The sequence below is a fragment of the Scyliorhinus torazame genome, chromosome 2 (genome assembly GCF_047496885.1).
Source record: "Scyliorhinus torazame isolate Kashiwa2021f chromosome 2, sScyTor2.1, whole genome shotgun sequence".
NCBI lineage: Eukaryota > Metazoa > Chordata > Chondrichthyes > Carcharhiniformes > Scyliorhinidae > Scyliorhinus > Scyliorhinus torazame.
Genome location: NC_092708.1, coordinates 373,474,249 through 373,500,266, shown reverse-complemented (window position 1 = coordinate 373,500,266; position 26,018 = coordinate 373,474,249). Strand labels below are relative to the sequence as shown.

General features: G+C 48.0%; 1 protein-coding gene across 1 annotated transcript in view; it reads right to left on the bottom strand.

The window, feature by feature from the left end:
* Positions 1-5,653: 5,653 nt before the first annotated feature.
* LOC140407651 (tandem C2 domains nuclear protein) overlaps positions 5,654-26,018 on the bottom strand; it is a 42,170-nt gene continuing 21,805 nt past the window's right edge. Inside the window, exons 9-13 of the mRNA XM_072494989.1 lie at positions 22,533-22,649; positions 18,816-19,007; positions 14,407-14,521; positions 12,167-12,375; positions 5,654-6,392 (exon numbers count right to left, since the gene is read on the bottom strand). Of these exons, the coding sequence (XP_072351090.1) occupies positions 6,285-6,392; positions 12,167-12,375; positions 14,407-14,521; positions 18,816-19,007; positions 22,533-22,649 (741 nt within the window). The 3' untranslated portion in view covers positions 5,654-6,284. The remainder of the gene's footprint in view (positions 6,393-12,166; positions 12,376-14,406; positions 14,522-18,815; positions 19,008-22,532; positions 22,650-26,018) is intronic.

The following is a 26,018-nucleotide window of genomic DNA, read 5'->3' as shown; positions in this document are numbered from 1 at the left end:
TGTTCAAAGCAGCAGCTGTTACAAGTGTCAGAGGCTTCCTCGACAGCCCAGTCCACTTCAAAAGGCCTAACATCCCTTGCTAGCCATTGAAATGCAGTTCTTCCATTCAATTTCACATAGTAATACATTGCATTAGCCAGTGATTGACTGTTCTATTACTCCAACTGCTTGGTGATTCTTATTCCTTCATGTTTGAATGTATCTCCGTTGCTTTGAGGCTAACTACAATGTTTATGAACACTCTGGCTATGATTGACAGATCCTCACCTCATCAAAAGCAGCTAAGTGCTTTCTGCTGTGAAAAACAGGAAGTCAAATCACTTATCTGCTTTTGATGTGGTGAGGATCTGTGAATCAAAGCACGAGTGTCTGATGGCAGCCAGCCAGTGGTGTCAGATGGAAGAGAGTCAGATGGAAGAGAGTCAGATGGGAGGTCTCCATTGGAGGAGTCTCTTGGGGGTGGCAGGATTTACATTGTAGGGGGATGGAGGGGGCCAGCTGCCGGACCTCGGTTTTGGGCCACCCACTCAAAATGGCCATCATTTTGAGCTGGATGGCCGATACTGGGATTCCATGCTCCCCTCCACGCATAAATTTGCACAGAAGAGAGCATCACTGCTGGGTGCCCCTCCTAGCGCAGCGGAGGCCAGGAGTGATTCTAGTCCGGAGGGAGCACTGAGTCTCCAGAATGGAGAATCCAGCCCCGCATGTCAGAACATCATTGGTGCTTTGCCCATCATTTTTCAGTCATTAGCATTGACAGGATGGAAATAGTGAGGTTGTTTTTTTTGATGGTGAAACCTAGATAGTGGAATTGGGGCCGTGGAGTCTTCTACCAATTTTATATATAAATAATTCTTTACTAATGTGGACCTTATATTACATGAATGAATCTCACAGGTAGAACAGAGAGGACATGCAAACAAATCACCCTCACACATCTCCCAGAAGCTGACTTATGTAAATCCTTGACAAGATTCCGGGAGCGGTTCATAAGCTGCTCACCCGATTGGTAATGATGATCGAGAATCGGTGGGGCAGGGGCGGTGAGGTGGCGCGGAATGGCTCAGCTAATTAGCAGAACAGCACAGGATTGTCAGCCATTCCACACTTGGAGCATATCCAGCCTAAAAGCCAGGGTAGGCCCATCCCACAGCCAAAGTATATCCTCCCCAGAGCCAGAGTACACCTATCCTGAATCAGGGGAGCACTCATAGTGTACTGGAGTTCAAATTAAAAAATCAGATACTGCATGTGCAGGCAAGACATTAGATTGACAAGGACAAATAAATCAAGCATTTCTCCCCTTAGACAGGAAGGTTTGATGGGATAGACATGGTTTATAGGCAGCAAGTAGAAAGAAAAAGCAATTCACATTCGTTGATTCCAACCAGCAACACCTGGAATCACAAAAACACAACAATGCATAACACACAGATCGCGCTGGCAAGTCTCCATCATTATTCAGTCCAAAATTAGTCAACAATTCAGACTCATGAAATGGTCCTACTATGTGCTGATCTCGAAGAGCGATGACATATTATATGGAACAATTCCCTATCATTTTCCATTGGATGGGCACAAGTGGGATTTAATAAGGACAGGATATACTTAGAGAAGCTGCAGCTAAAGTGAGCAGAATAAACAGACCCAATTTGGATTTTCTTTTTGATCTATTAATAATAATAATCTTTATTGTCACAAGTAGGCTTACTTTAACACTGCAATGAAGTTACCTTGAAAAGCCCCACTCCAGCACCTGTTCGGGTACACTGAGGGAGAATTCAGAATGTCCAAATTACCTAACAGCACGTCTTTTCAGGACTTGTGGGAGAAAACCAGAGCTCCCGAAGGAAACCCAAGCAGACAGGGGGAGAACGTGCAGACTCCGCACAGACAGCATGGTAGCATTGTGGATAGCACAATTGCTTCACAGCTCCAGGGTCCCAGGTTCGATTCCGGCTTGGGTCATTGTCTGTGTGGAGTCTGCACATCCTCCCCGTGTGTGCGTGGGTTTCCTCCGGGTGCTCCTGTTTCCTCCCACAGTCCAAAGATGCGCAGGTTAGGTGGATTGGCCATGATAAATTGCTCTTAGTGTCCAAAATTGCCCTTAGTGTTGGGTGGGGATACTGGTTTATGGGGATACTGGGTTATGGGGATACTGGGTTATGGGGATAGGGTGGGGGTGTTGACCTTGGGTAGGGTGCTCTTTCTAAGAGCCGGTGCAGACTCGATGGGCCGAATGGCCTCCTTCTGCACTGTAAATTTTATGGGGAAAAAAACAGTGACCCAAGCTGGGAATCGAACCTGGGACCATGGAGCTGTGAAGCAACTGTGCTAACCACTGTGCTACCATGCTGTCCTGCTGGAAAAGAAAGGAGAGCAGAGTATGATTATTGAAAAATTCCAGGTGACGTGAAGCTGGATGATCATCCCGGCTTCGTTTTAGCCTGCAAACGATGCAGTAAACATGTTTTGCGAGTCCAAAACTACAACCTACAGAGGATAATGACAAATAGAGACTCCCTCGAGGTGCCAAGGAAATGAATGAGTTTTTACAGAAAGGAAAGAAAAAAATTTAAGGAACGGACATGATCCAAGTCCTTAAGAGTGACGAATGTTTGAAAAACAGGGGCCGGTTCTGTAAGGGGCTGCAAGTTGTTTGCAGAATAAAAAGCGGGTATGTAACATTCACAGTTCTGAATAGCCACCCCTCCAAAGCCATTAACACTTTAATCAATTAAGTCCTTTAAAACAGAGGTAACTAAACATTTATGAGAAAAGGACTCAAGACAGAATTGGGATGAAAATAAAAGCTTTGAAAACATAATTTAAGAGTACATGTGTGAAATGGAGGAGGTCAATGCTGAGTAGTGTAGAGGCTGCAATAGCAAATCAGCATCCCAGAGATGTGCATGATTAGATTGATTAGTTACAGAAAACTTTTACCCTGGTGTTTGTTTTATTCGTAATTAGTCGCTACTCTCAGGAGAGGTCCCTACATGCCAAACGGGACCTGCGTGGTGGGAGGAGCAACTCATGTGTCTCATGCTGTAAAAAGCCATCTACTACTTGGGGTATCTTTTACACAACACATTTTGGTGCATTTTTATTGAAAACAAATTACAATTGGTAACAAAATGAATTTACGGGCGCGATTCTCCGGAAAGATTTCTAAGTGTGGTAGCGAGCGGAAACTGCCGCGAGCTTCCCGGCACTCGGCCGGCAATGCTATTCAATGTTAATTGGTCCACTTAACGAGGCCTCATGGGGTTCATCCGCAAATGAAGGCTCGCCAGCCGTTTCACTGGGACAGTGCTCGCTTGCCCCCCGCACTAACAAGGTCGAGCAGCACATAAAAAGCCCTTGCACACGAGTAACAGTAAAAGACCCTCTGGCTCTTTATTCCGCAATGCGGGCCAACCACTAATCCCATGCCCCATCCCCCCAGACATGCCCCTTCCCCGCCCACCATACGACACACCCTGCCCTATGTGCCCAGGGCTCGGGCCCATCCCTTGGTGATCGAAGATTGGCCGCTGCGTCTGTGGTGTTGCCTCCCGTGATATTCAAGCACAGTGTCCATGTATCAAGATGTGATTGAGGTGCTAGGCAATAAGCCCCACATGCTACATGGTCCGCCCACTCACGGGGATTCACTTGGGATGTGTGAAGTGCTCACTTAACCACAATTGTCAATTCCTGATTAGCAATAGCCTTCAGCCACAAGGTCAGAGGCCTCCGTGGTCAGTGGGAGTCATGGGTGATCGGTGCAGCAGACAGGCAGAGGCTAGGGTTGCCCCTGGTATGGGAGCACACGGTACAGGGGTTGGCATGGTGGACCCGTGCACGTCTCCCCCCCGCCCCCCCCTCCCCCAACTGACTGCAGGGACCCCTCCCCAGCCCCGATACCTCTGGTCCCTCGTGGCGGCCCACCCCCAACTGGGGTTGCACCCCCCCGATTGCCTCCCCAGTCCCCCAAGCACAGGCGCAGCAAGCCCAGTGCCCCCGGGCTCATGCCTGTGTGCGAAGATGGCCGCTTACCTCCTCGGGTCCCTGCAGCAATCCGTCCGGCAGGTTCATATTTTTAAAAGGGGTACTAATCAGCGCCAGCGTGACCACTTGCTAGGGAGTCCGTTGGATATGGAGTGGCTCCCGTTAATTGCATGGAAATAGGGCTCAAGTGGTGACAATCGGTTTCTCACCACGCTACGGAGAGATCCCGATTTCGCCCACGGGAGCGGGCCAGTTGCATTGCAAACTGTTTGGCGCCTGGCATGGTTCTCGTTTTCCGCCTCCCCCGCTATTCACCGGCGTCGTTTCACCCGAGCAAGAGCGCAACGAGGTCGGGGAATCGCGCTCTACGTTTCTTCATGTCGCGGTCTCGCCGATTGGAAAAATTCAAATCGCACGTAGCCAGTCAGCAGCCTTTGTTTGGTGAGTTATGAGAGTAATTCATATTAAAAACAATTCTCATATTTACCACATTCCGCACACCACCCGATTTCCAGTAAGGAGATAAGGACGTGTTCCACCTCAATAACAGAATAAAACCACTTCAATCTTCCTGAAAACACACCCCAAACGTTTAATTGGCTGTATTTGTTCATTTTGAACTGGGCAGATCTCAGAAATGGAATCTGCTGCATGGAGGTGAACAACAATAACTTGTATTTACTTTAAGCACTTTTAACGTAACCAAACGTCCCAAGGCTCTTCACAGGAGCATTATCAAATCTGACACTGGAGCGTTGAGGAGATACTGGGAGGGGTGGACAGGTTTGGTCAAAGAAGTAGGTTTTAGGCAGTGTCTTACGAGAAGTGAGGAGGTTTAGGGACAGAATTCCAAAGCTAAGAACCCTAGGCAGCTGAATGAAAGCAGTGCCGTCAGTGGTGGGGTGATTAACATTGTGATTACACCAGACGCCAGATTTGGAGGAGCACAGGTATCTCGGAGGGCTGGAGTAAGCTACAGAAATAGTGAGTGGGCAAAGCTGGGGAGAGATTTGAAAACGAACGAGAATTTTAAAACTGAGACTTTGTTAGATGGGGAGCCAGTCTCGGTCAGAGGGCACAATGGTGACGGGTGAACAGGTCATTGTGCGCGTTAGGAGATGGGCAGCATTGCCCCTCTCCCAGCATATCTGAAAACCATCCGAGAACGCACATCGTGCAGGGATTATACTGGTGTACATCAGGGGGAAAACACCTGTATGGAAAATAGTGTGCATTTATGTGCCCAAGGTACCATTCGGTCCATTTACCTTGTCCAAAAGCTAGGGAAGTAAAGTATCAAATTGAGTGCGGAACTTAAAACAGACAGATACAAAGCAGATACAGTTAAAAACCCAGAAACAAAGATCACACATTTTCACATTGGCATCAAAAATCACCAATTGCTTCAGGTAGACACATTCCAACGTCCGGAGGGTATTTAACAGGCAAAAACAGCTTGCACAAAACATGCTACATCCCTAACAAGGCAACCCCCTGTGTTTTTCAGAGAAATTGCCCAACTTTGTCTTACTGGCTGAATAATGATTAATATATGCGACTTCAAATGTAGAATGGAGAGCACTGAGTGTTGCTCAGATTAAATACTTCATTTTCTACTTTGTCTAGATATCCTACCACATAAGCTAAGACCACCAAGTAAAATGAAACACCTAGCTGACCCCAACACGGGAATCTTTTTATTCTTCATGACAAAAAACACTTCAAGATTTTGGCCTCCAGAATACCTTGATCTTGCAATTGATGTTCAAGTGGTGCTTGAAGTTAAAAGACAAAAATTGAGGGCCTCCATTCAACTTACTTGAAAGTGCAGTTTTTCAAAACTATTATTTATAATATATGATAGACAAACACATAGAGGCTCTGAAAGATTCCTGTTATATACACTGAGGTGAATCCAAATATTACGGTTGTCTGTGGCTATTGGCTCAATGAATGGAGAACTTATCACTGGTCATTGTCTGTGCTACAAAACGTGAAGACAATAGTATATCATACAGTCTGGGGCCCAAGTTAAGGCATTAAAGCAGTTCCACAGGCTTAGGAAATCATTCTGCCATTTGGAATCCTGTGATGCCCTCCAACAAGTTTTTTTTTTTGCCTTTTGTATTCCATAGTCCACAAGGTCCAAGGCTTGACAATCAAGAATGCAACATTATACTAATATTCCCTGAAAATCTATTTATAAGTCACATGATACTAAGGCACGGTTCATCTTTTAGTCCTAGTTCTTTGCGATTCGAGTCTGATTGGGACGAAATACCGTGACCTCAGGCGAGATTCAGGTTGTGCCACTTTATGACAACTTTCTCTGGATTTGCACTCATATCTTGCCACTGTTCGAAAGCCTCTCCACTGCTGTCCCATCCGATCACCATCTAAAAATAAAAAGCACTTAGGTCACAGTCAAACATAGGCAACACACATGGTTAAACTGGTCTTTCTGCCTCAGCCAAACTGGAATGTCATCACCAAGATGCATCCGTTCTTATTACACTATTCCTGGATTTGCCGGCTGCAATTTCCCCCGCACATGTTTTTATTTTGAGAAAAAGAAAAGCATTTAAAACATTTTTTTTTTAATGGATCAGATACTCAGTGTTAAAGATTGACTGAAGTTAATGCGGGGAGATGGGGTATTGCTTTTGTTAATTCCAGACATTCAAAATAATTCTCTTGGGACAGGTGTTCAACTCACAACGTGGCAGTTGGTGGAATTCAGATGCAATTAATTAATAATTTAACTCATTGATTATAAAAAATATCAGGCAGAATGTTTCCACAATTTGGCTAAGTGTCACTTTTGGCGCAAAAACTGTTGCGAATCCCGCTGGCCCTGGCGGTGCGATCGTGACCGCAATTTTTAGGGTTTTCTTGAAAGGCGTGAAGAATGTGATTCACCTGCCCCAAGGGTAACCCGAGTTCAGTAAAGGGGTCTGCATTTAAACAGCCAGGAGGATGGCAGCGAAGAAGCCTGCTCCTCGCTTCACGGAGGGGCCCTCACCCGTTTGATTGTTGCTGGAGAGAAGGGAACAATCTACCCTCAGGCTGGCAGGAGATCCTCCAGCATGAGCTGCCTGCTGGACGGTGGCAGCACTAGTCAGTGCCCGTACCCTCCACAAGAGAACAGGGGTGCAATGCCCCAAAATGATGAATGATCTACCCCGTTCTGCCAGGGTAAATGCTCCCTGTGTCCTCTCTGCACTCCACCTTGTCTTCACCGTTCAGAATCAGAACCTCGACCCCACATGTTCATGCTCTTCGTGAGATGAACCGTGTTACGTTATTGGTGAGGGCCTGGGAAGTTTGTAATTTAAAGTGCCAACTCGCCTCCTAGGAAGTGAGAGAATCATCCACCCATCTTCCCACCTGTTACATAGATGGGCTTTGAGGCATATCTGTGATGTTTCAGATATTACCTCACCCTTCCACTCCTCCTCCTCCCCCCCCCCCCCCCCCCCCCCCCACCACCACCACCGCTACCACCCTCACCCCACGCTAACCTGTTTTTTGTGGTTAAAATTCCCTCCCACATTTCAATTGTCTTTCCAGATCTGATCTAAAGGCAGATCCAAGTCCCTCACTCTAACCCCATTGTATAAGTCCCTCTCCTGTATGTGCAAATCTGTTCCAAAGGCGATAGTGTGATTGATGCACACATGGCATTAGCCGTTTCCCTCCAGAGCTGGCTCGAGGACCTCAAGTAATATTCTCCCACCCCCCTCATCTCCGAATCTTCCGAGTCCTCCCAAATTATGCAAGAGTGAGGGGAGAAGATTGACAACTCCAGACAACTCCTCCAGATGATAACCACCACCACCCCGCCCACCCACCCTCCCAGCCTCACGTCCCTATCTCCCCAAATGTCCCTTTTCATGGACTTTCCAATTGCCATTCCAAATCCAAAGTGAGAGGCTAACACATCTTTCTCACTCCAGTCCTTACAAACATCAATAGATCCCCCTCCACACGTCGCATCCCTCACATCTAAACCTGCTAATAATAAACTGCTCTTGAAATCAGCCCTTCCCAGCCCTGACATCTTGGGCTGGATTCTCCGTTTGGGAGACCAAGTGCCGGCGCCAGCGGAGCATGTGTGATCTTTCACCACCGAAAAACCGGCGTGAAACCCTCACCGATTCCTGCACCGGTGAGGTGCCAGCACCGGCACCGACTGAAACCCCTGCCTCCCATGCCGAAAACGGCTGGAGAATGGCCGGGTCCCAGGCCGCGTATGCGCAAGGCCGACGACCTGCACCGGTCACGCCATACAACACGGCGCCGGCCATGCACGCCCTCAACCTGCCAACCGCGAGCCCACACCCCGGCCACCCCTCACCAGTCCCCCGAGCCCTTACAGAAGTCCCCCCCCCGGCCAGCGGTACAGATCCAGGTCGAGTGTGGCGCCGCTGGATACAGTTTGCAGCCATCGCGCTGGGTTCCCACAAGGTTGAGACCACACGTGGCACGCGCTGGCGGGAACTCGGCCCACTGGGGCGGAGCATCGTGGGTGGGCTGGTCGATGACGAGCCAATACAATTTTGGCGGCGGGCAACAGAGAATGCCGCCCCTCACCTCTCAATTCTTTGAGCAAAGCAAACAAGCAGGAGAGTTTTCAAGATTTCTTACAATTGCTGGTTTAATTTACTTCTGCCTGGAGCACTCTTTTTTTTAAATCAGTTACCTGTCAGTATTCTGCTGGCTGCCAAAAGGACACATTCCTTGAGTAACAAAGGATTTACAGGTAATCATTTATAATCAAATGCCTGAAATGAACCATGAAGTGAGCACTCCCCAGACAGAAAAATAATCAAACAAGCCTGACCAAGGAGCATGCAAACTTCAGAAATGTTCAATCTTACCGCCGTGAAAGACAACTGGTAAATTAGTCCGTTAGCAATCAGTACTGAGAGGAGAATGGGGAATGGGGAACTCTCAGAGGGTCTTCAGCCTTTGGAGCTCTTTTTTTGAAAAGACGGTTGAAGCAAAAGTCTTTGAATATTTTTAAGGCAGAGGCGGATAAATTGTTGGTAAGAAAATGGATGATGGGTGTGGTGGTATGTATTAGGGGTAATATGGTACCTGTGAAGCCAAGAGGCTATTGGCTGACAGGTCCCGGGTCCTGGTTGGATCTGCCGACTTCTGGCTCCGCCCTGAAAGCGGAGTATAAGAGCTCGAGTTCTCCCCGCAGCCTCATTCTGTTACTGAGCTGCTGGGGAACAAGTCTCGTTTAATAAAGCCTAGATAGACTTCATCGCTTCTCGTCTCGTGTAAGTCATTGTGCGCTTCAATGGGTTATCGGGGTTAGGCGGGATGCAGATTAGAGGCTACTGTCAGAGCGCGCATGATCTTATTAAACGGCGGTGCAGGCTCGAGGAGCTGAATGGCCTACTCCCGCTCCTTGCTCGTATGTTCATATCTTCAATACAAGTACACTTGACCACAGACACTACTCACTGAAAGTTGCAGTAATTAGGAATCTGAAAACTCGACAGAGAATCTGGGACCTGGGTAAACAGGACAGGCAACTGTACATTCCTTTACCAGAGTGAAGAATCCTTATGGCAGAATCTGAACCAGGAAGTTAGAAAATTAAATTCAATGCCAAATCATGTAGCAAACACAAAAGAGGGATTTTTTTTTTGAATGGGATTAACAGGAAGAGATATAAAAGAGAGAGAGAGAAAGAAAGAAGTTAAGTAAATTACTTCTTAAATTTACAAAAGATCTCCCAACAATAATTAAAATCTGCCAGAAAGAGTTGCAACAATTAATTTTTGGTGCCAGAAAGGTAGTTTGGCAGTAATTAAGGCCTTGCACGCTGATAAAATGCACTGAGGCTAGAATGGACAAGCTCTGATCTTTCCTGGTGTGTTTAGTGGGAATCTACCAGGCCAAGTACCATTTGCACCATTCTGTGGATCTCAATGCAGAGTCTCTCAGTGAAGTACTGGTGTAGTGAAGACTTTGGAGGAGCAGGTCCCCTGGTTTCTGCATTTGACTTGTTTGTGTGTGTTCATCCATTTATAAGGCACTGACAACCTCAATGTTATTTCTGTTGCAAAATCCTTGTACCATCTCCTTGTATGGCGGCTGTGAATGATCCTGGGACATTTTACCATGCTTATTTATTTTTGCATTCATTTCTTCATGGGATGTGGGTGTCATTGGCTGAGCCAGCATTTTTTGTCCATCCCTAATTGCCCTTGAACTGAGTGACTTGCTAGGCCATATTGGAGGGCAGTTAAGAGTCAGCCACATTGCTGTGGGTCTGAAGTCACATGTAGGTCAGACCAGATAAGGGTGGCAGATTCCTTCCCTTCAGGGTGAATCGGACGGGTCTTTATGACAATCGACAATAGTTGTCATGGTCACCACTACTGAGACTAGCCTTCTCTCCCAGATTTTGTGAACTGAATTCAAATTCCACCAACTGCCGTGGAAAGGGAAGGGAAAATATCTTAAATGAAGCCAGCAAAAATGATACGGTTGACATTTGACATCTTCCACTGAGTCAGAGGTTTACCTGGAGGGCCGTAATGGAATATCAGGAACTACCTAGTTAACTGAAGCTTCAATGAAAGGCAGCTTTCTTGTTAAATAAATAACCAGAGAGAAACCTAAAACATCAAGCATCAAGATGTCATTAGTGCTTAAAGAGTATAAATCTTGGGCAGTACAATATAAAGCAAACATTCAGGACACTTGTCGAATTTGAACTGATTCCAAAGAGGTCAAGGTGACTCACCAATAGTGATTTCCCCATTCTTTACAATTAATCCTGACAGCCTAACCTATCTTTCATGGAAGATGTAATTAAAGATTTAAATCAGATACCACCAGCCAAAGATCATAAGATCCAAATTAAAGGAGATCCTTTCTCGTCGTCTATTGAGGGATTGATCGGTTTGTGTGCAGGAAATAGATTAAAACAAGGGTGGGGTTCAGTGTTTTGCCAACGTGCTAGCCTTAATTCGAACCCTGCAGGGGAACAAAATAGCAACGAATGACGACAGTTTGGAACAAATCTTTAGGTTCTACATAGAGTAGGAGAGTTATTGAGATGTTTTCTTCTGGAAAGAACTCCTGTGGTTTGGAGAACGTCTGCAAACGTACTCACCTGAGTCTAGTTGTACGTGATGGGCTGACATGGGGCAGGTTGAGAAGACAATGGAGCGTTGTTCAGACATTTTAAAATAGAAAATAGCTTTCGCGGCCCGCCCAGCATCGTTGGTGAGGGTGGAACCCCTCCAGCGAGACAACTGCGGCTGTAGTTGCAACCAGCTAGGGCCTCAGAGACTGCCTGGAATGCTGGGCCCAAGATCTGTCACTGGGATACTGCTGCTTCCAGGCTGGAAAATTCCAGTTGACCTCAACCAACAATAAACCCTTAATTAATTGAACGATCGCTGAAAAGAACTAAAAATGTTACCCTTTACTTCCAGAAGGTCCCAGCGCTTGGCGTTCTGATGAAACTAACTACCCATAGGTTACAAATCTAGCATATCGCAATGGTAGACCAACTGCAGCTGGACTCTGAGGAACAGATTCGGTTCAGTATTTCTGGGCAATGTCTGACAAAAATGTGTGCCTGCCAGCAGCTCATACTACACATTACGGCAGCACGGTAGCGCAGTGGGTAGCACTGCAGCCTCACGGCGCCGATGTCCCAGGTTCGATCCTGGCTCTGGGTCACTGTGTGGAGGTTGCACATTCTCCCCGTGTTTGCGTGGGTTCCGCCCCCACAACCCAAAAGATAGGTGCAGGGTAGGTGGATTGGCCACACTAAATTGCCCCTTAATTGGAAAAATAAATTGGGTACTTTAAATTTTTTTTTTTTAAATACTACACATTACAACATTCATAGCAATTGACCGTCTGTTCTTATCCATTTCTTACATTCATATTATCCTAATTTTAGTTGGAAATGTGGGTTGACAGGAATATCTATCTCCTCCTTCAGGCCCCCCAACATTAAAGTATATATATATATATAAAACAAAAGGTTCGGTTAAAATGTCAGTAAGGCCCCAGTTAAAGTGTAGGTTGCTGACTCTCTATCCGAAAACAAGTTTGTAACAGAGGCTGAAACTGTTTATCACATTTCCCATTTCATAAACATCCCCAAATATACCGAATGAGCCAACATTACCTGCCCCAGGAGGTGTTTCCGTCTTACTGAGCTCCTGCTGTAGAGTTTCACGTTGAAGCTGATTCTCTGGAGATGGAGACTATTTTGAACAACCGGGAACAAAAACGTCTCTCCCCATTTCACCTGACCATTCACAGCTTTCAGAAGACGAGTCTTCTTCTTGTCAAACAGCCCATCGGTACTTTCCATCATTATCTTCACATAGAAATCTAAATAGTGGTGGTGGTGAGGGGGGGCGGGGGGGGGGGTGGAAAAACGCACACTTTAGAAGTGCAACAGAAAGAATTTAGCCAGTCCGAGCTCCTTGTATTTGTCACAATTCCCAGGAAACATTTTACGTGTACTCCCAGAACATCCCAAATGCAGGAAGAACTCAATTGCACATGAAAATAGATCCTTGTGGAAAAATTGCTGACTCCCTAGTCCAGAGGTAAATCCCGCCCAATAATTTGGTTCTACACGTCCCTTGAATTCTATCCTATAAATCTATATGTTTAATCAATACTCTCGCCTATTGAAGATCGGTGTTGGGAATCCGAAGATCAAATTACCTGCAAACATCAAAATGGGGCAGATTCCTGGGACACCCTTGGGTGAGTTATGAACAAATCTGTTTGAAACAGTTACTAGGCCCCAACAAAGCATTTCATTCCTAGTCATCCACTCCACACTTGGAGTGCCATGTGCTGGTCTTGTCAGTATATCACAAAAAAGGTATGGATGCATCGGAGAGGTTGCAGAGAAGATTTATGAGGATGATATTAGAAATCCAGGTTTTTTTTTTCAAGAAAGGATTGACATGTTGGGCAGACTTCTCCCATCAGGGACCACGTCCTGTGGTGTGAGTGTAGAGGTTGGCAGCAAACTACGTTGCATCTTCCGGCCCCGACCTCATTAATGATGCCCCCGGGGCTGAGCACCATATTCCGTGGTGGGATGAGCATGAGTCCTGCCAGCATATCTGGATGCCAAATTGAAAAGGTGCCCAACATCACTGACCCACCATTGAGGAAAGAAGAGGGACCTCCTGAAAAAGAAGATGGATCCCCAGGAACACTCTGAGGCTGGAGGATGGACCTCATTGATGACACAGAATCTGGAAGATCCACCTGTAGCTGCTCCCCCCACCCACTGCATGTAGTGTTCCGGGGTCCAGATTTTCTGGCGGCCTCCATCCCGAACTCCGGAGGCAGACCCGGGCATTGCTCAGGTGAGTTCCGACTCCCGCACACCACTTTGTCCCAGGTGTTTTCTGGACTGGCGTGTTTTTCTGCTGGCATCGCAGAGAATCGGGCGTGGGTGGAAGATTCTTGTTGGGCATTCATCTGCATCCCATTAGTGGGACGCAAACTAGTTTCCTGCCCGCCACCAGCGGGTTTCCTGATCCGCCATGGCAGGCATCAGCGGAAGATCCCCCAGGGAATGCAGGCCGGCATAAAACTGATTGTTGGACCCCCATCGAATTCTCCCCAGCCTGACCACCATTGAACCTGTTTGCGGGGCCATGGGAGAATTCCGCCATTGTCTCGGCTGAGGGGCGACCTAATAGAGGTTTATAAAATCATGACAGGTTTTAATAGCGTGGATACAGAGGTAATGGGCCAGAATTTCTTGGACGAGGTGGCAATTTTGAGTCGGAAAACATTCACTATTGACAGGCTTCAGGGGCTGTGTTTTTAAAATGGAGATGGGGGTGGGGACGGGACATCTAACAAATGACTTGAGCTCTTACTCAAAACTCACTTGATACAGGAAAAAAAAACTTCCCACTTACCTGAGGGCCACTGCAACCTTATCGGCAGCCCACTCTTCGTTAACCCTTATGTGTCATGCTGCCGCAATGTAAATGTAGGCCCAATAGAATAATCGCTTATTGTCACAAGTAAGCTTCAATGAAGTTACTGTGAAAAGCCCCCAGCTGCCACATTCCGGCGCCTGTTCGGGGAGGCTGGTACAGGAATTGAACCCGCGCTGCTGGCATTGTTCTGCATTACAAACCAGCTATTTAGCCCACTGTGCTAAACCAGCCCTTAATATCAGGCTTCACTTGGGCCTCAGCGAGTCACAGGGACTGTGACCTGTCCTCCATCACAAGATCAAAGATGTCCAAATTTCCACACCATCTCCCTCACCCCACCAAACCCCCAGTGCATTTTAACCTTAATTGTTCTGAAAGTTTACAATATCAACATTGAACAGTTTCAGGACTTGAGCAAACAAACGTCTGCATTAACACCTACTTAATGCCAGAGGTGTGGAGGAATTTGGCACGTTCTGTACTTCCAGGATTTGTAGCTGGATCCGATTGCTGACAGCTTGAAAACACGTTCCTAATCGTAGAATCGCATGACAGCTCTGGGTGAAAGAAAATATTACACTTCGGCAGTTAATCAGGGAAAATTGTAAAAACAAATAAAGGAAATAAAAACCCAAGTTACGATTCAGTCTCCGCTCTTTATTTTACACAGGGATCTTGGATAGATTCTCAAAGTGGGTTTTGAAAAATCAGAAACTTAAAAGATTAAACTGACTTTTCCAACATGCTTCTATGGCCCACAACAAAGTCAAGATTGAACTGATGCCGCTAGATAATTGTTTTAAAACATCATCAATCTGGGCAGCACGATAGCACAATGGTTAGCACAGGTGCTTCACAGCTCCAGTGTCCAGGGTTTGATCCCGGCTTGGGTCACTGTCTGTGTGGAGTCTGCATGTTCTCCCCGTGTCTGCGTGGGTTTCCTCCGGGTGCTCCGGTTTCCTCCCACAGTCCAAAGATGTGTAGGTTAGGTGGATTGGCCATGCTAAATTGCCCTTAGTGCCCAAAAAATGTTTAGGTGGGGTTACTGGGTTACGGGTGTGGGCTTAAGGGAGGTGCTATTTTCAAGTGCCGGTGCAGACTCGATGGGCCGAATGGCCTCCTTCTGCACTGTAAATTCTATGATTGATTGAAGCCCCTCCACTGTGCTTCAAGTGTGAATTTTAAGTGACTTGTTCAGGCTTTGTATTGGGACATAGAAACATAGAAGATAGGAGCAGCAGGAGGCCATTCGGCCCTTCGAACCTGCTCCGCCATTCATTATGATCATTGCTCATCCCGCCTCCCCCCCCATATCCTTTGACACCCTTCACTCCAAGTGCTATATCCAAATGCTTCTTGAAAACATACAGGCCGCGATTCAGTGACCGCGTTGCGCCCAGTGGGGATCCGGGTACAACTGGTGGATCATGTGCGAGCTCCAAATCGGACTCCCTGCTGGGCGCAAAGCCTCGCATGAGTCACCGAACTCACTCCACCCAGCGCGATCTGGATCTCGCCCTCGCTGGGCATGATCCAGATCAACAGATTTAAACGAGCCATTAAGGCTCTTTTAAATACCCGGACGCCACATTCACCAGGCCCCGCCTGCGAGATCTCGCCAGGACGCCATTTAATACTGGTTTCCACAAACGTGGACCAGGCCCAACGACCTGCCTCGGCAAGCTGAAATGGATTAAAGTGTGGGCTCGGCGGGGAGGAAAACCCCGAGGTCCCAAAAAATCAGCACGACGCCAGCGAATAGCGGGGTGAATCTCGGTGCTGCGGCCACCGAGAGACACCCCGCCAAATATGCCCGAAAGCGGACTTCAATGTTTTCCTGCTGAATCTGCGCCCACAGTGTTTTGGACTCAGCTGCTTCCTGTGATGGCAAATTCCACAGGCCGCCCATTCCTGGCGGCTTGTACAAGTGAAAATAGCAGCACCACTTTAATTTATTCGCCAGAAACCAAGCCCTGCATGCTCCAAGGCAAAGTGCATTCATTGTTCATCTGCTTTTTTAAAATGAGCTTAATGGGAGCATTTGAGAATTGGGTTGACACGTCAGCAGCAGAAAATGAAACGCATCTAAACAGCAGTAAGTTGAAGAGCAGGCTCACAAATGCCAGTTTAAAAGGCAAATATAAAAATTCCTTCTCACTGGGCCAACCGGTTTTTTAGGTATTAAGCCCAAATGCTAGAACACTGAAAATACCAAATTAAAGGAACTCACCTACTGCAATACTGGGAACATGATTGCGGAAGCAAATATTACAATTTTACACACAAATAATTAATTCAGACACTTGACTGGTTTTCGCTGTTCCTCTACCTTCTCCTTTCCATAGAACCTCTACAGTGCCGAAGGAGGCCATTCGGCCCATCGAGTCTGCACTGGCCCTTGGAAAGAGGACCCCACTTAAGCTGACACTTCCAACCTATCCCCGTAACCCAGTAACCCCACCTAAACTTTTTTGGGACACAAAGGGCAATTTATTATGGCCAATCCACCTAACCCACACATCTTTGGACTAGATCTTTACAATAATACATCTTCTCTAAACTATGCTCCCGATTCATCGTAATCTCATTCTTTATCCTTTGTGGCAACATTAAGCCCCATCCAGCCAAAGAGGCGGGGCCACTATTGCGAGATTCGACAGGCCGGCCACAAATCCACTGACCTTTGGTGGGACCGGGCAGTCCCGACAGAGGATGGGACAAATCCCGCCCACAGTGGGGTTTTCCACCTGTCTAATCAAGTGACAAATACTTGAAGAATGGCAAAAACTTTATAATGAAATGAATGAAAATCGCTTATTGTCACAAGTCGGCTTCAAATGAAGTTACTGTGAAAAGCCCCTAGTCGCCACATTCCGGCGCCTGTTCGGGGAGGCTGGTATGGGACTTTAAACGGCTTCCAATGGGAAAATAAACCGATTCAGGAGGAAGAATGTGTGGTGCACACTGGAGTAAGAAGTCGGAGACTTGACTGAAACAGGACACAGACGGTTTGGAATAAAAACAGGAAATGCTGGAATTACTCAGCAGGTCTGGCAGCATCTGTGGTATGAGAAATAGGGTTAATGCTCTGATGGAAGGTTGTTAACTCTGCCAGACATGCTGATATTTCCGGCATTTTCCCTTTTTATTTCAGTATTTTTCTTTCAGAGACTATTTGGTCCTGGCTTTGAACACCGTGGGCGCGATTCTCCGGCCTCGTTGCAATCTCGCTCAAGCGTTACGAGGCTGGTGATTGGTGGGAGAGGCCAAAAACGAGAATCGCACCAGACGCCAAACAGTGTGCGATGCAACTGGCCTGCTGCCATAGGCGAAATCGGGATATTGCCGTCGTGTGGCGAGAAACCAATTATCACCACTTAAACCCTATTTCCATACAATTAACGGGAGCCACTCCATATCCAACGGCGTCCCGTCATTCAGCCGCCTCCCAGCAAGTGGTCACGCTGGCGCCGATTAGAACTCCTTTTTAAAATCATGAACCTGATGGAAGGGCATCTGCGGGGAGCCGAGGAGGTGAGTAGCCATCTTTGCTCACAGGCAATGAGCCCGGGGTCACTGGGATTGCCACCCCAGTGCTCGGTGAGGGGTGAGGGACCCTCGGCTGGGGCTGTGGGACCCTCCATAGGGGTGGGCCGCCATGGGAGGCTGTGGGGAAAGTGCTAGGGGGAAGGTGTTTGCGGGCAACCGGGGGGGAAACCGCTCACTGCGCCAACCCCTGGATCGTGAGTACCCGACATGTCTGCCCCAACGACCACCTATAATCCCCACTGACTGCCGAGGCCTCTGGCTGCGCAGCTGAAGGCCATTCCTAATAGGGAATTGGCAATTGTGGTTAGGTGAGCACTTCACACAACCCAAGTGGATTCCCATGGGTGGGCGGACCATGTAGCATGTGGGGGTCATTGCCTAGCATCCGAGTGACACCCTGATGGCTGGACACTGTGCCTGAACACTGTGCGAGGCAACACCAGACACACAACATCCAAACACCCAGGGGATGGGACACCGCTCCGGGGACGTGTCCACGCCAGAGGATGGCGGAGTGCCTGGAGAGATGAGCAAAGGGTCCAGGGTCCGGAGATCAGCCCGCATTGTGGAAGAAAGTGAGAGGCGTCATAATGATAGTGCAAAAGGTGTTTGATGTGTTGTACAATACCCCACTCCCGATGTTGCTGCACCCCCCGACTCCCGCCCCCCCACCCTATACCTACCCCCACCCCCTCCCCCTCCCCCCTCCCCCAGTGCCCTCAGTGATCCTCAACGTGCTTGGCCCTCCTAGCTCTACCACTACATCTTGGTGTTTCCCCAGGATGCACAGCTCCCTACCTGGCCCCACGTCCTTAGATGCCGCGAATGGGCATCCTCTGGGGACTCTGGAACTGGAAGGCGCCGGCACACTTGTCGGCGGCACATGCACAGCCGTACCGCACTGTCCCGTGACATGGCCTCATCAGAGGGGTGGAACTCGGAGGAGCTGTGGCCACCATCGCCACTCATTGGGTTGGCACTCAGCGCCCCCTCCTCCTGGACGGTGCCCATAGGGCCCTGGGGTTCACCTTGGGATGGAGGGGCAGTTGGGTGAGGATGATAATTGTGTCGCGGCCATAATGGTTACAGCCACAGAGCTCTCCTCCAAGGTGTTCTCCTCGGAGGCAGGGGATGGGGGGCCGCCCAGGATGGGCCGGCACCTTCAGCTGGAGGACCTGCGGGAGAATGGACACATCCCAAAGTTTATAAGATCACCATTATCGGAGACACTCCTGGTAAAACCCCGATACATGATCAGCACAAAGCCAGCAGATCCATAAGTAGTAGCCACGATGTCCTCACCTGGGTCTTTGAGGGTGGAGTAATATCAAGCCAGACGTTGGACTCCACGTTGCTTAACTCTCTAAGTGACATTGAACATTCACCACTAACTCTCTTCCGTGGGCTCTGAGTCACAATGTTGATAACAAGGCCATGCCTTTGAAGAATAGGCAGTTTGATGTTAAACACATAAGTCTCCAAGAACACCAAATTCTAGGAAACAAGAGAGAAAACAGGGAGTCAATCTTCTGGCCACCAGACTGTGAAAGCTGCTAATCAAGTATTGTGGGGTTGGTAACATTGCCATACATAGTCAAGGTCAGTCCTTGATATTAACTACACCCCTCTAGCTACTGTACTGAATTCTTTCCCAGCCATGATGGCTTCTCCTCTCTTCTCCACTGCCCTGATCTCACTCTTTCTCTGCCGTGATGACTTATCTCACAACTGCTCCCCTCCACACCATGCCTTTACCTCTTGCTCCCTCTCACCCTCTTTGGCATCTTATTCCCCTCTTAAACTCGATCTCGCCGGTCTTTCCTTTCGTTCTGGTCTCCGCCCCCCAGTTGTTGATATTTTGCTCCTTCTCGATTCTCGGAATGTCGGTGGACTGTCCGCAGGTGTCCCTGGCTAAGGCCCCCTGCCTCTGATTTTCCTTCCTGAATGCCTGTCTGTCGATTTGGTCAGGTTGGCAGGTGGGAAACGGCAGGAAAAAAATTATAATCAGTTGTTAAGTTCGACTGGAGCTCCTCTGCGTCCCTAACCCCACCCCACAAATATTGGGGCTCGCAAGAGTCTTGTAAGGGGATGTGATTTTGAGAGTTAAATGTTCAGAATGGGGCAGATTTTGAATTTCCGAACAACTCAATGCTTTACCTGAGTGCTCAAATCCAAATGACTATAATGGCCATCCCAGAAGGTACATTATATTAGGGATAAAAACACAAACAGAGCAAGACTTGTGTTATAATCAGCACACTTGGTAGGGCCATGACAGGAACCTTGAATCAAGTGAATCTCACTTCCTACATAAGAACACATCCACATAATACAGTGCATGGGACCTTATGGCCATTCCCAAAGGCAGGATCTTCTGGTCCCACTGATGGTAACCCTCCACTCCACCTTCCCTGCCACAGGTTCGCTGGTGGCGGAGGCTGTGAACAATGGGAAATCCTGTTGACAGTGATAGGACAGGACGATCCCACCGCTGCAAACACACCGCAGGTATAGGTTGTGGAACATTTTTGGGTGTTCTGAGGGAACGATGAGAAACTATGAAAGTGAATGTTACAATTCAGCAAAAACTGTGCAGAAGTTCTTTATCAGGAATCCGAGGATGGTCAACAATAGGGAGTAGGTCACAAAAAACCATGCAATTAAGGCACAAGTCATTTATTTTGAACAAATACCACTTGTTTGAGATAATTGTCTGTACAAGCTTAACGATGGCTCAGTGCAGGTTAATATTTTACTCTACATTAAGTACCCAGAATGTTGCCGCACAGACAGGGTGGAGATTGATCTTAAGCACTCAATACCAAACATACAACACCACTCTACCAAGCTCGAAACAGCACTCTACCAAGCTCAAAACTCTATAAGCAAAGAGCGTTCATAATTGCACTAAGTTCAGTAAATCCCTCATGTGGCCGACCTAATTTCAGAATGCCCAGAGCAATCGAGGCAACTCAAAAGTTGGACTAAATTCAAGGCCGCAAAGTGTAAGATGGACAGGTTCAGATGTAGCCCTATTCCTTACATAGTTCGGGTCCTCAGCGAAGTACGTAACTGATGACATTTTTATTGTGACGAATGCAGAGTTTTAGATATATTGGATTATAAACAATTTAGCAATTTAAGGGTTAGAGTGTGTTTCACTGCAACAGTCACGTTATTGAAATAATCTTGTTTTGCAAGACCAGAAAGCTTTTAACAGCCAGAAGTGAAACTGTCCAGAGTAAAAAGCCTCGGCTAGTGCACTGTTCTTTGACTAGGGGGAGTCCCTGGGGAGTTGATTGTGTTTTCAGCCGGGAGTGTTCATTTGTTTTCAGCTTGGGGCGATGATGTCATTGCTGGGTGGAGCTAATGTATTCAGGCATTTTGAGAAAGCTTTTGAGTTGAGTTCTGATCTTGCCCCCCCCCCCCCCCCCCCACCACCACCACCGCCCCCCCCCCTTTAGACCACAAGTAAAGTCTTCATTGTTTAATTGGGAATAGAAATGGTAGTTAATAGATATAATAACTGTATTTATTGCATTGAGTAGTATTGTCCAAGGGGTAATTGGAAGCTATTTTTGGGTGTGATGTTAAAGAGTTTAAGATTGTTTTAATAATGGTGTTTTGTGTTAAAATACCAAATCTGTATTTCTTAATGTAATCACTCCTGGAGTGAAGTATCCGTTTCTCACAGTCTGACAAAATAAACTAAAATGATGGGGTTTCAGTCCAGTAGCACAGCAACTGTTGGTGCCTGGTCTGGGATCGCAATAAAATGTTTGTAATTTTAGGATAATTTATGTTGCAAATATTTTAAAATCCTGCTCTATTTGTTATCTATTTCTGTTGCTCTGTGATTGTTACACATTTTCACCTTTCTGGGCTGATTACATACATTATATCTGAATCTTTGATGTTCCATTATAATTTGAACCATTTAATCTGCATTGGTCTCTTTTTCTATAAAAGGCCACCTGTTCTAATCCAATCCCCTCCGTATGCCCTCAATATTCCACTTTTTAAAACAGCCATCTAATTGGCTTTTAAGGTAATCAGCTCCAAGTATTTGTCACAGGGAACTATTTCCTGTGAAAAGAAATGGTTGCACTCAGCAGTCCGGATAGATTAGTGTTCACTGATTCACACAGATTCCCGGTTAATCAGTGCCTCAAATTTTAAGTCCTCATCTTCCCCCCCCCCCATGACCTCCTCCCTCCCCAGCTCTAAAACCTCCTTCAGACCTTCAATCCTCAAAGATTTTGGTGTCCTCACCTCTTGAGCCTCCCTAATTTTAAATCGTTTTAATGTTGATGGCCATGCCTTTCAGAAGCCTGAGGCCTGCATTCTGGAATGTGTTCACTCAATCTCTCTGCCTCTCTCCCTCACTTCCTCCTTAAATACATTCCCCCAAACCCTCTTTGACAAAATCAGTTGGGCACCTGAGCTAATATCTTCACTCATAGTTCAGAGCGATACTTTGCTTTACAATGCTCCCGTGAATGACCTGGGTATAATATAAAAGGCACCATATAAATATGGAGGTCTTGCGATGTGGTGGGTGGCGTCCCTGCTTCTGAGGCAGAAGCTCTGGGTTCGGGTTTTACCCCAGGTCTTGCTGGCCAAGGAAGGTGCGTTCATAACGCGGGCAAACAGATTGAATGTCAACCTGCAAATCCTTCCAATGTACAAATAGCTGGCGGTAAGAGCGGGAGAGACTCCCGGTCACACCTGCTTGATGTGGTGTGGCGCCACCTCAAGCTATAAGCCCCTGGTGACAGACCAATGACTTGCTCTGGGAATTACTAGCTGTGTTCACTAAAGTCTGCCTTAGTGAACCACTATGTGTGTGGGAAGGGAATTGTAATATCAACAAAAGTTGTAGATTTATGGTCAGTTTAGGTGCTGATGTAACTGAGGTTCTAATCCGACAACAGGATGGGAAAGGGTAAGAGAAACAGTTATTCGGAGTTAGTTATATAATTGTCATTAACAGGCTTAGCCTTTCTAAAGAATATTTACATTGGCAGCTTCCTTCACAGCAGATTTGAAGTGCACAGGCTTTGGTAATGTTATTGTTCCTTTAAGATAAACACGGATTTTCTCTGTAGATTTGTGCCGCAAATACAAATCTTTAATCTGTAAAAGGATGAGAATATAATTATTAATGATTTGTTCATTAACCTAATGGCAACATAATCATACACACATTATGGGCTGGTCTCTGACGCAGAGTTCCCGATGCGGTGGAGAATCCCAAGTTGAACAGAAAACGGAGGGCGGGATTCTCTGATCCCGAGGCCAAGTGTTGACGCCGTTGTAAAGGCCGTCGTCAACAGGCCCCTAGGAGCAGTGATCCTGCGCCCTTACAGGGGGCCAGCACAGCACTGGAGCGAATCACGCAGCTCCAGCTGCCGATAGCGGCGTCAAACGGGCGCCGCAGGTCTGCGCATGCGCGCTACGGCCGGCGCGAACTCGCATATGCGCACTACGACCGCCGCAAACTCGCGCATGCGTGCTGGTCTCCTTCTCCGCGGCGGCCCTGATACAACATGGCGGAGAGCTACAGCGGGCCGTTGTGGAGGAACATGAAAAATGAAAATGAAAATTGCTTATTGTCACAAGTAGGCTTCAAATGAAGTTACTGTGGAAAGCCCCTAGTCGCCACATTCCGGCGCCTGTTCGGGGAGGCTGGTACGGGAATTGAACCGTGCTGCTGGCCTGCCTTGGTCTGCTTTAAAAGCCAGCGATTTAGCCCAGTGTGCTAAACCAGCCCCTGGGGGGGTCTAAACATAGACCCAAACCAGGATAAGCCGGCCCGTCGATTTGTAGGCCCCGATCGCGGGCCAGGCTACAGTGGAGACCCCCCCCGGTGTTTGAATCCCCCCTCCCCCCCACCAGGCCGCCCCCCCGCAGGATGAACACCGAGGTCCCGCCGGGTAGGACCACAGGTGAATGACGCCAGCGGGACTCAGCCTATCTCGGCGGCCACTCGCCCATAGTGCACGGAGAATCACCGGGGGAGGGCCGTGTAGAGCGACCTCCGACCAGCCCGGACCGTGCCGGCACTGATTCTCCAGTTACTGGGAAATCGGTGGACCGGCATCGGAGCAGCGTCGCGTGAATCGTGACCCCCCCCCCCCCCCCCCGGCGATTCTCCGATCTGGCCCGGGAGAATCCCGCCCGGGATTTCTGCTCTGGTTCTCCAGAGAGGTACACACCCCAACGCTGGTGGGAGGATGCAAATGGGTCATTTGAATTAAGGACACCGGATTCTCCACGCCTTGGGGATGCTGTGGCCCTCTGGGCCAGGATTAACATGGATTGGTGCAAGTATTTCCCAGCGTGACCCTAATGCGGTGGATGTCGTAGAGGGCCAAGGGGGTAAGTATTTATCATTGGTGCCCCCAAAGTCCAAAGCCCTGCTCCACCCCACAGTCCTTCCCATCTGACCCCCAAGTCCCCCATCAGACCCTTCCATCAGACCCCCATATCAGATACCTCCCCATATCAGATACCTCCCCATATCAGATACCTCCCCATATCAGAGACTCCCCCATATCAGAAAACCCCATATCATAGATTCCTGAAAATCAGAGAGCCCCCCCATATAAGAGGAACCCCCCCCCACAATATCAGAGACCCTCCCCATCCGTCAGCTCTGCTTGGAATTTAAAGAGCAGTCCAGGCAGAAACAGTGAAAAATCACTGTTTTCTCACATACCTGTCCCTTACACCTGCTGCCTCAGACAGAAGTGTAGAAAGCAGTAGCTGTTATTTCATAGATAGCCAAAACACATCACAAGGCTTTAGAAATCCTAAGATCATTTGATCTGTAAGGCTTCTATTCACTTCAAAGAGAAATAGCTTTCAGTAGGCTGTAATTGACAGGGCAACAGCTTCCAGGCAGCCAAGTGTCTGGATTGTTTTTTCCATCTTCCTTCACACTTGAATGCATCTCAAGTACCCTGCTAACCAAAATGTTTATAACATTTAGGAGATAAGTGCTTTCACTTCTCTTTTTCTCAGCAGAAAGCACTAAACTGCTTTTGATGTGGTGACAACCTGTCAATCATAGCTAGCTTCCAGGCAGGAGTGAGTGATGGGATTGGGGAGGGGTGGTCTCTGATATGGTAGGGGCCTCTGATGAGGGTTTCTTATGCGGATTGGTGGGAGGCTGTGGGGGTGGGGCAGGTCACCCTCATGCCTGTGTGCTGTGTGGGGCTGACCTAGCAAATCCCATGGGTGCAGGAGGGAGGGGAGGATGCCTCTATGTGCCGGGGGGGGTGCAGAATTTGCACTGTGGAGGGGGGCGCTAGCCGCACCTCAGTATTAGCACCACCAGCTCAAAATGGCGAAATGATTGCAGATTCGGAACAGAATCCCAGGAGCTCCGCACCATGTATATGTTGCATGGCCGGGGAGAGTGAATCACTCCCGGGCGCTGCTCCTAGTTCCTGCGCAGATCAGGACCAATTCTACTTCAGCTAGAGAACAGAGAACCAGATTCCCCGATTCTGAGACTAAGTGTGGAGGATCTGTGGAACAGAATTGGTGCCTGCCCCTTCACCGATGCTGCGATCAATGAGGGGCTAGCCACCGCGCCACGTAAACCCCCCGGCCTCCACGAAATCAACGGCTGGAGAATGGCCGGGCCGTGGCTGCGCATGCGCACGGCAACGATCTGCAGCGGCCGCGCCGTAAAACATGGCACGGCCGTGCGCGGACCCAACCTGCAGGTAGTGCCCCCCTGGACACCCCTTCGCCACCCCCACCAGTCCCCACAAGACCTCACGGAAGCCCCCCTGGCCAACAGCATGGCTCCTACCCGACAGTCCGCAGCCGCCACGCCTGGTTCCCGCATGGTGGAGACCTGACGTGAACTGTGCCGTTGTGAACTCAGCCCACCTGGGGCAGAGCATTGGGGGAGGACTTTCAGGTGAAGCGCTGCGGCCCTCCCAACGTCATGAAATGAAATGAAAATCGCTTATTGTCACAAGTAGGCTTCAAATGAAGTTACTGTGAAAAGCCCCTAGTCGCCACATTCCGGCGCCTGTTCGGGGAGTCATGCAGCGCACGCTGCGATTACATCATTTCGTAGGGGGCGGATCATGCGAACCATGCGTCAAACTGGTGCCGTCCCCGATTTCGGCGTCAAAAGGGATTCTACGCCCGATCGTCGATTACAAAATCAACGTCAGGGAACAGAGATTCTCGCCCATAGTCTACCAAACGGAGAATCCTGCCCTGTAACTCATTTTAACTCAAACTATATAATCTTCTCCTTCTTTCATATGGCTCGGCACAGAACAACAACAATTCTATGTCAAGGAGAATCTAATAAAGATGTTTTTAGCACTTTGCTGTTATAATAATATTGCTTAATTCAAAAGGTTGCAGGATTTTTAGTGAAAAATAAATTGAGTTATTAAGCAGGGAATTTATTTTTGTTGCATAATTAGAAAATTGTACAGCTAATACTTTTTCAGAAACAGAAGCATTTAGGTC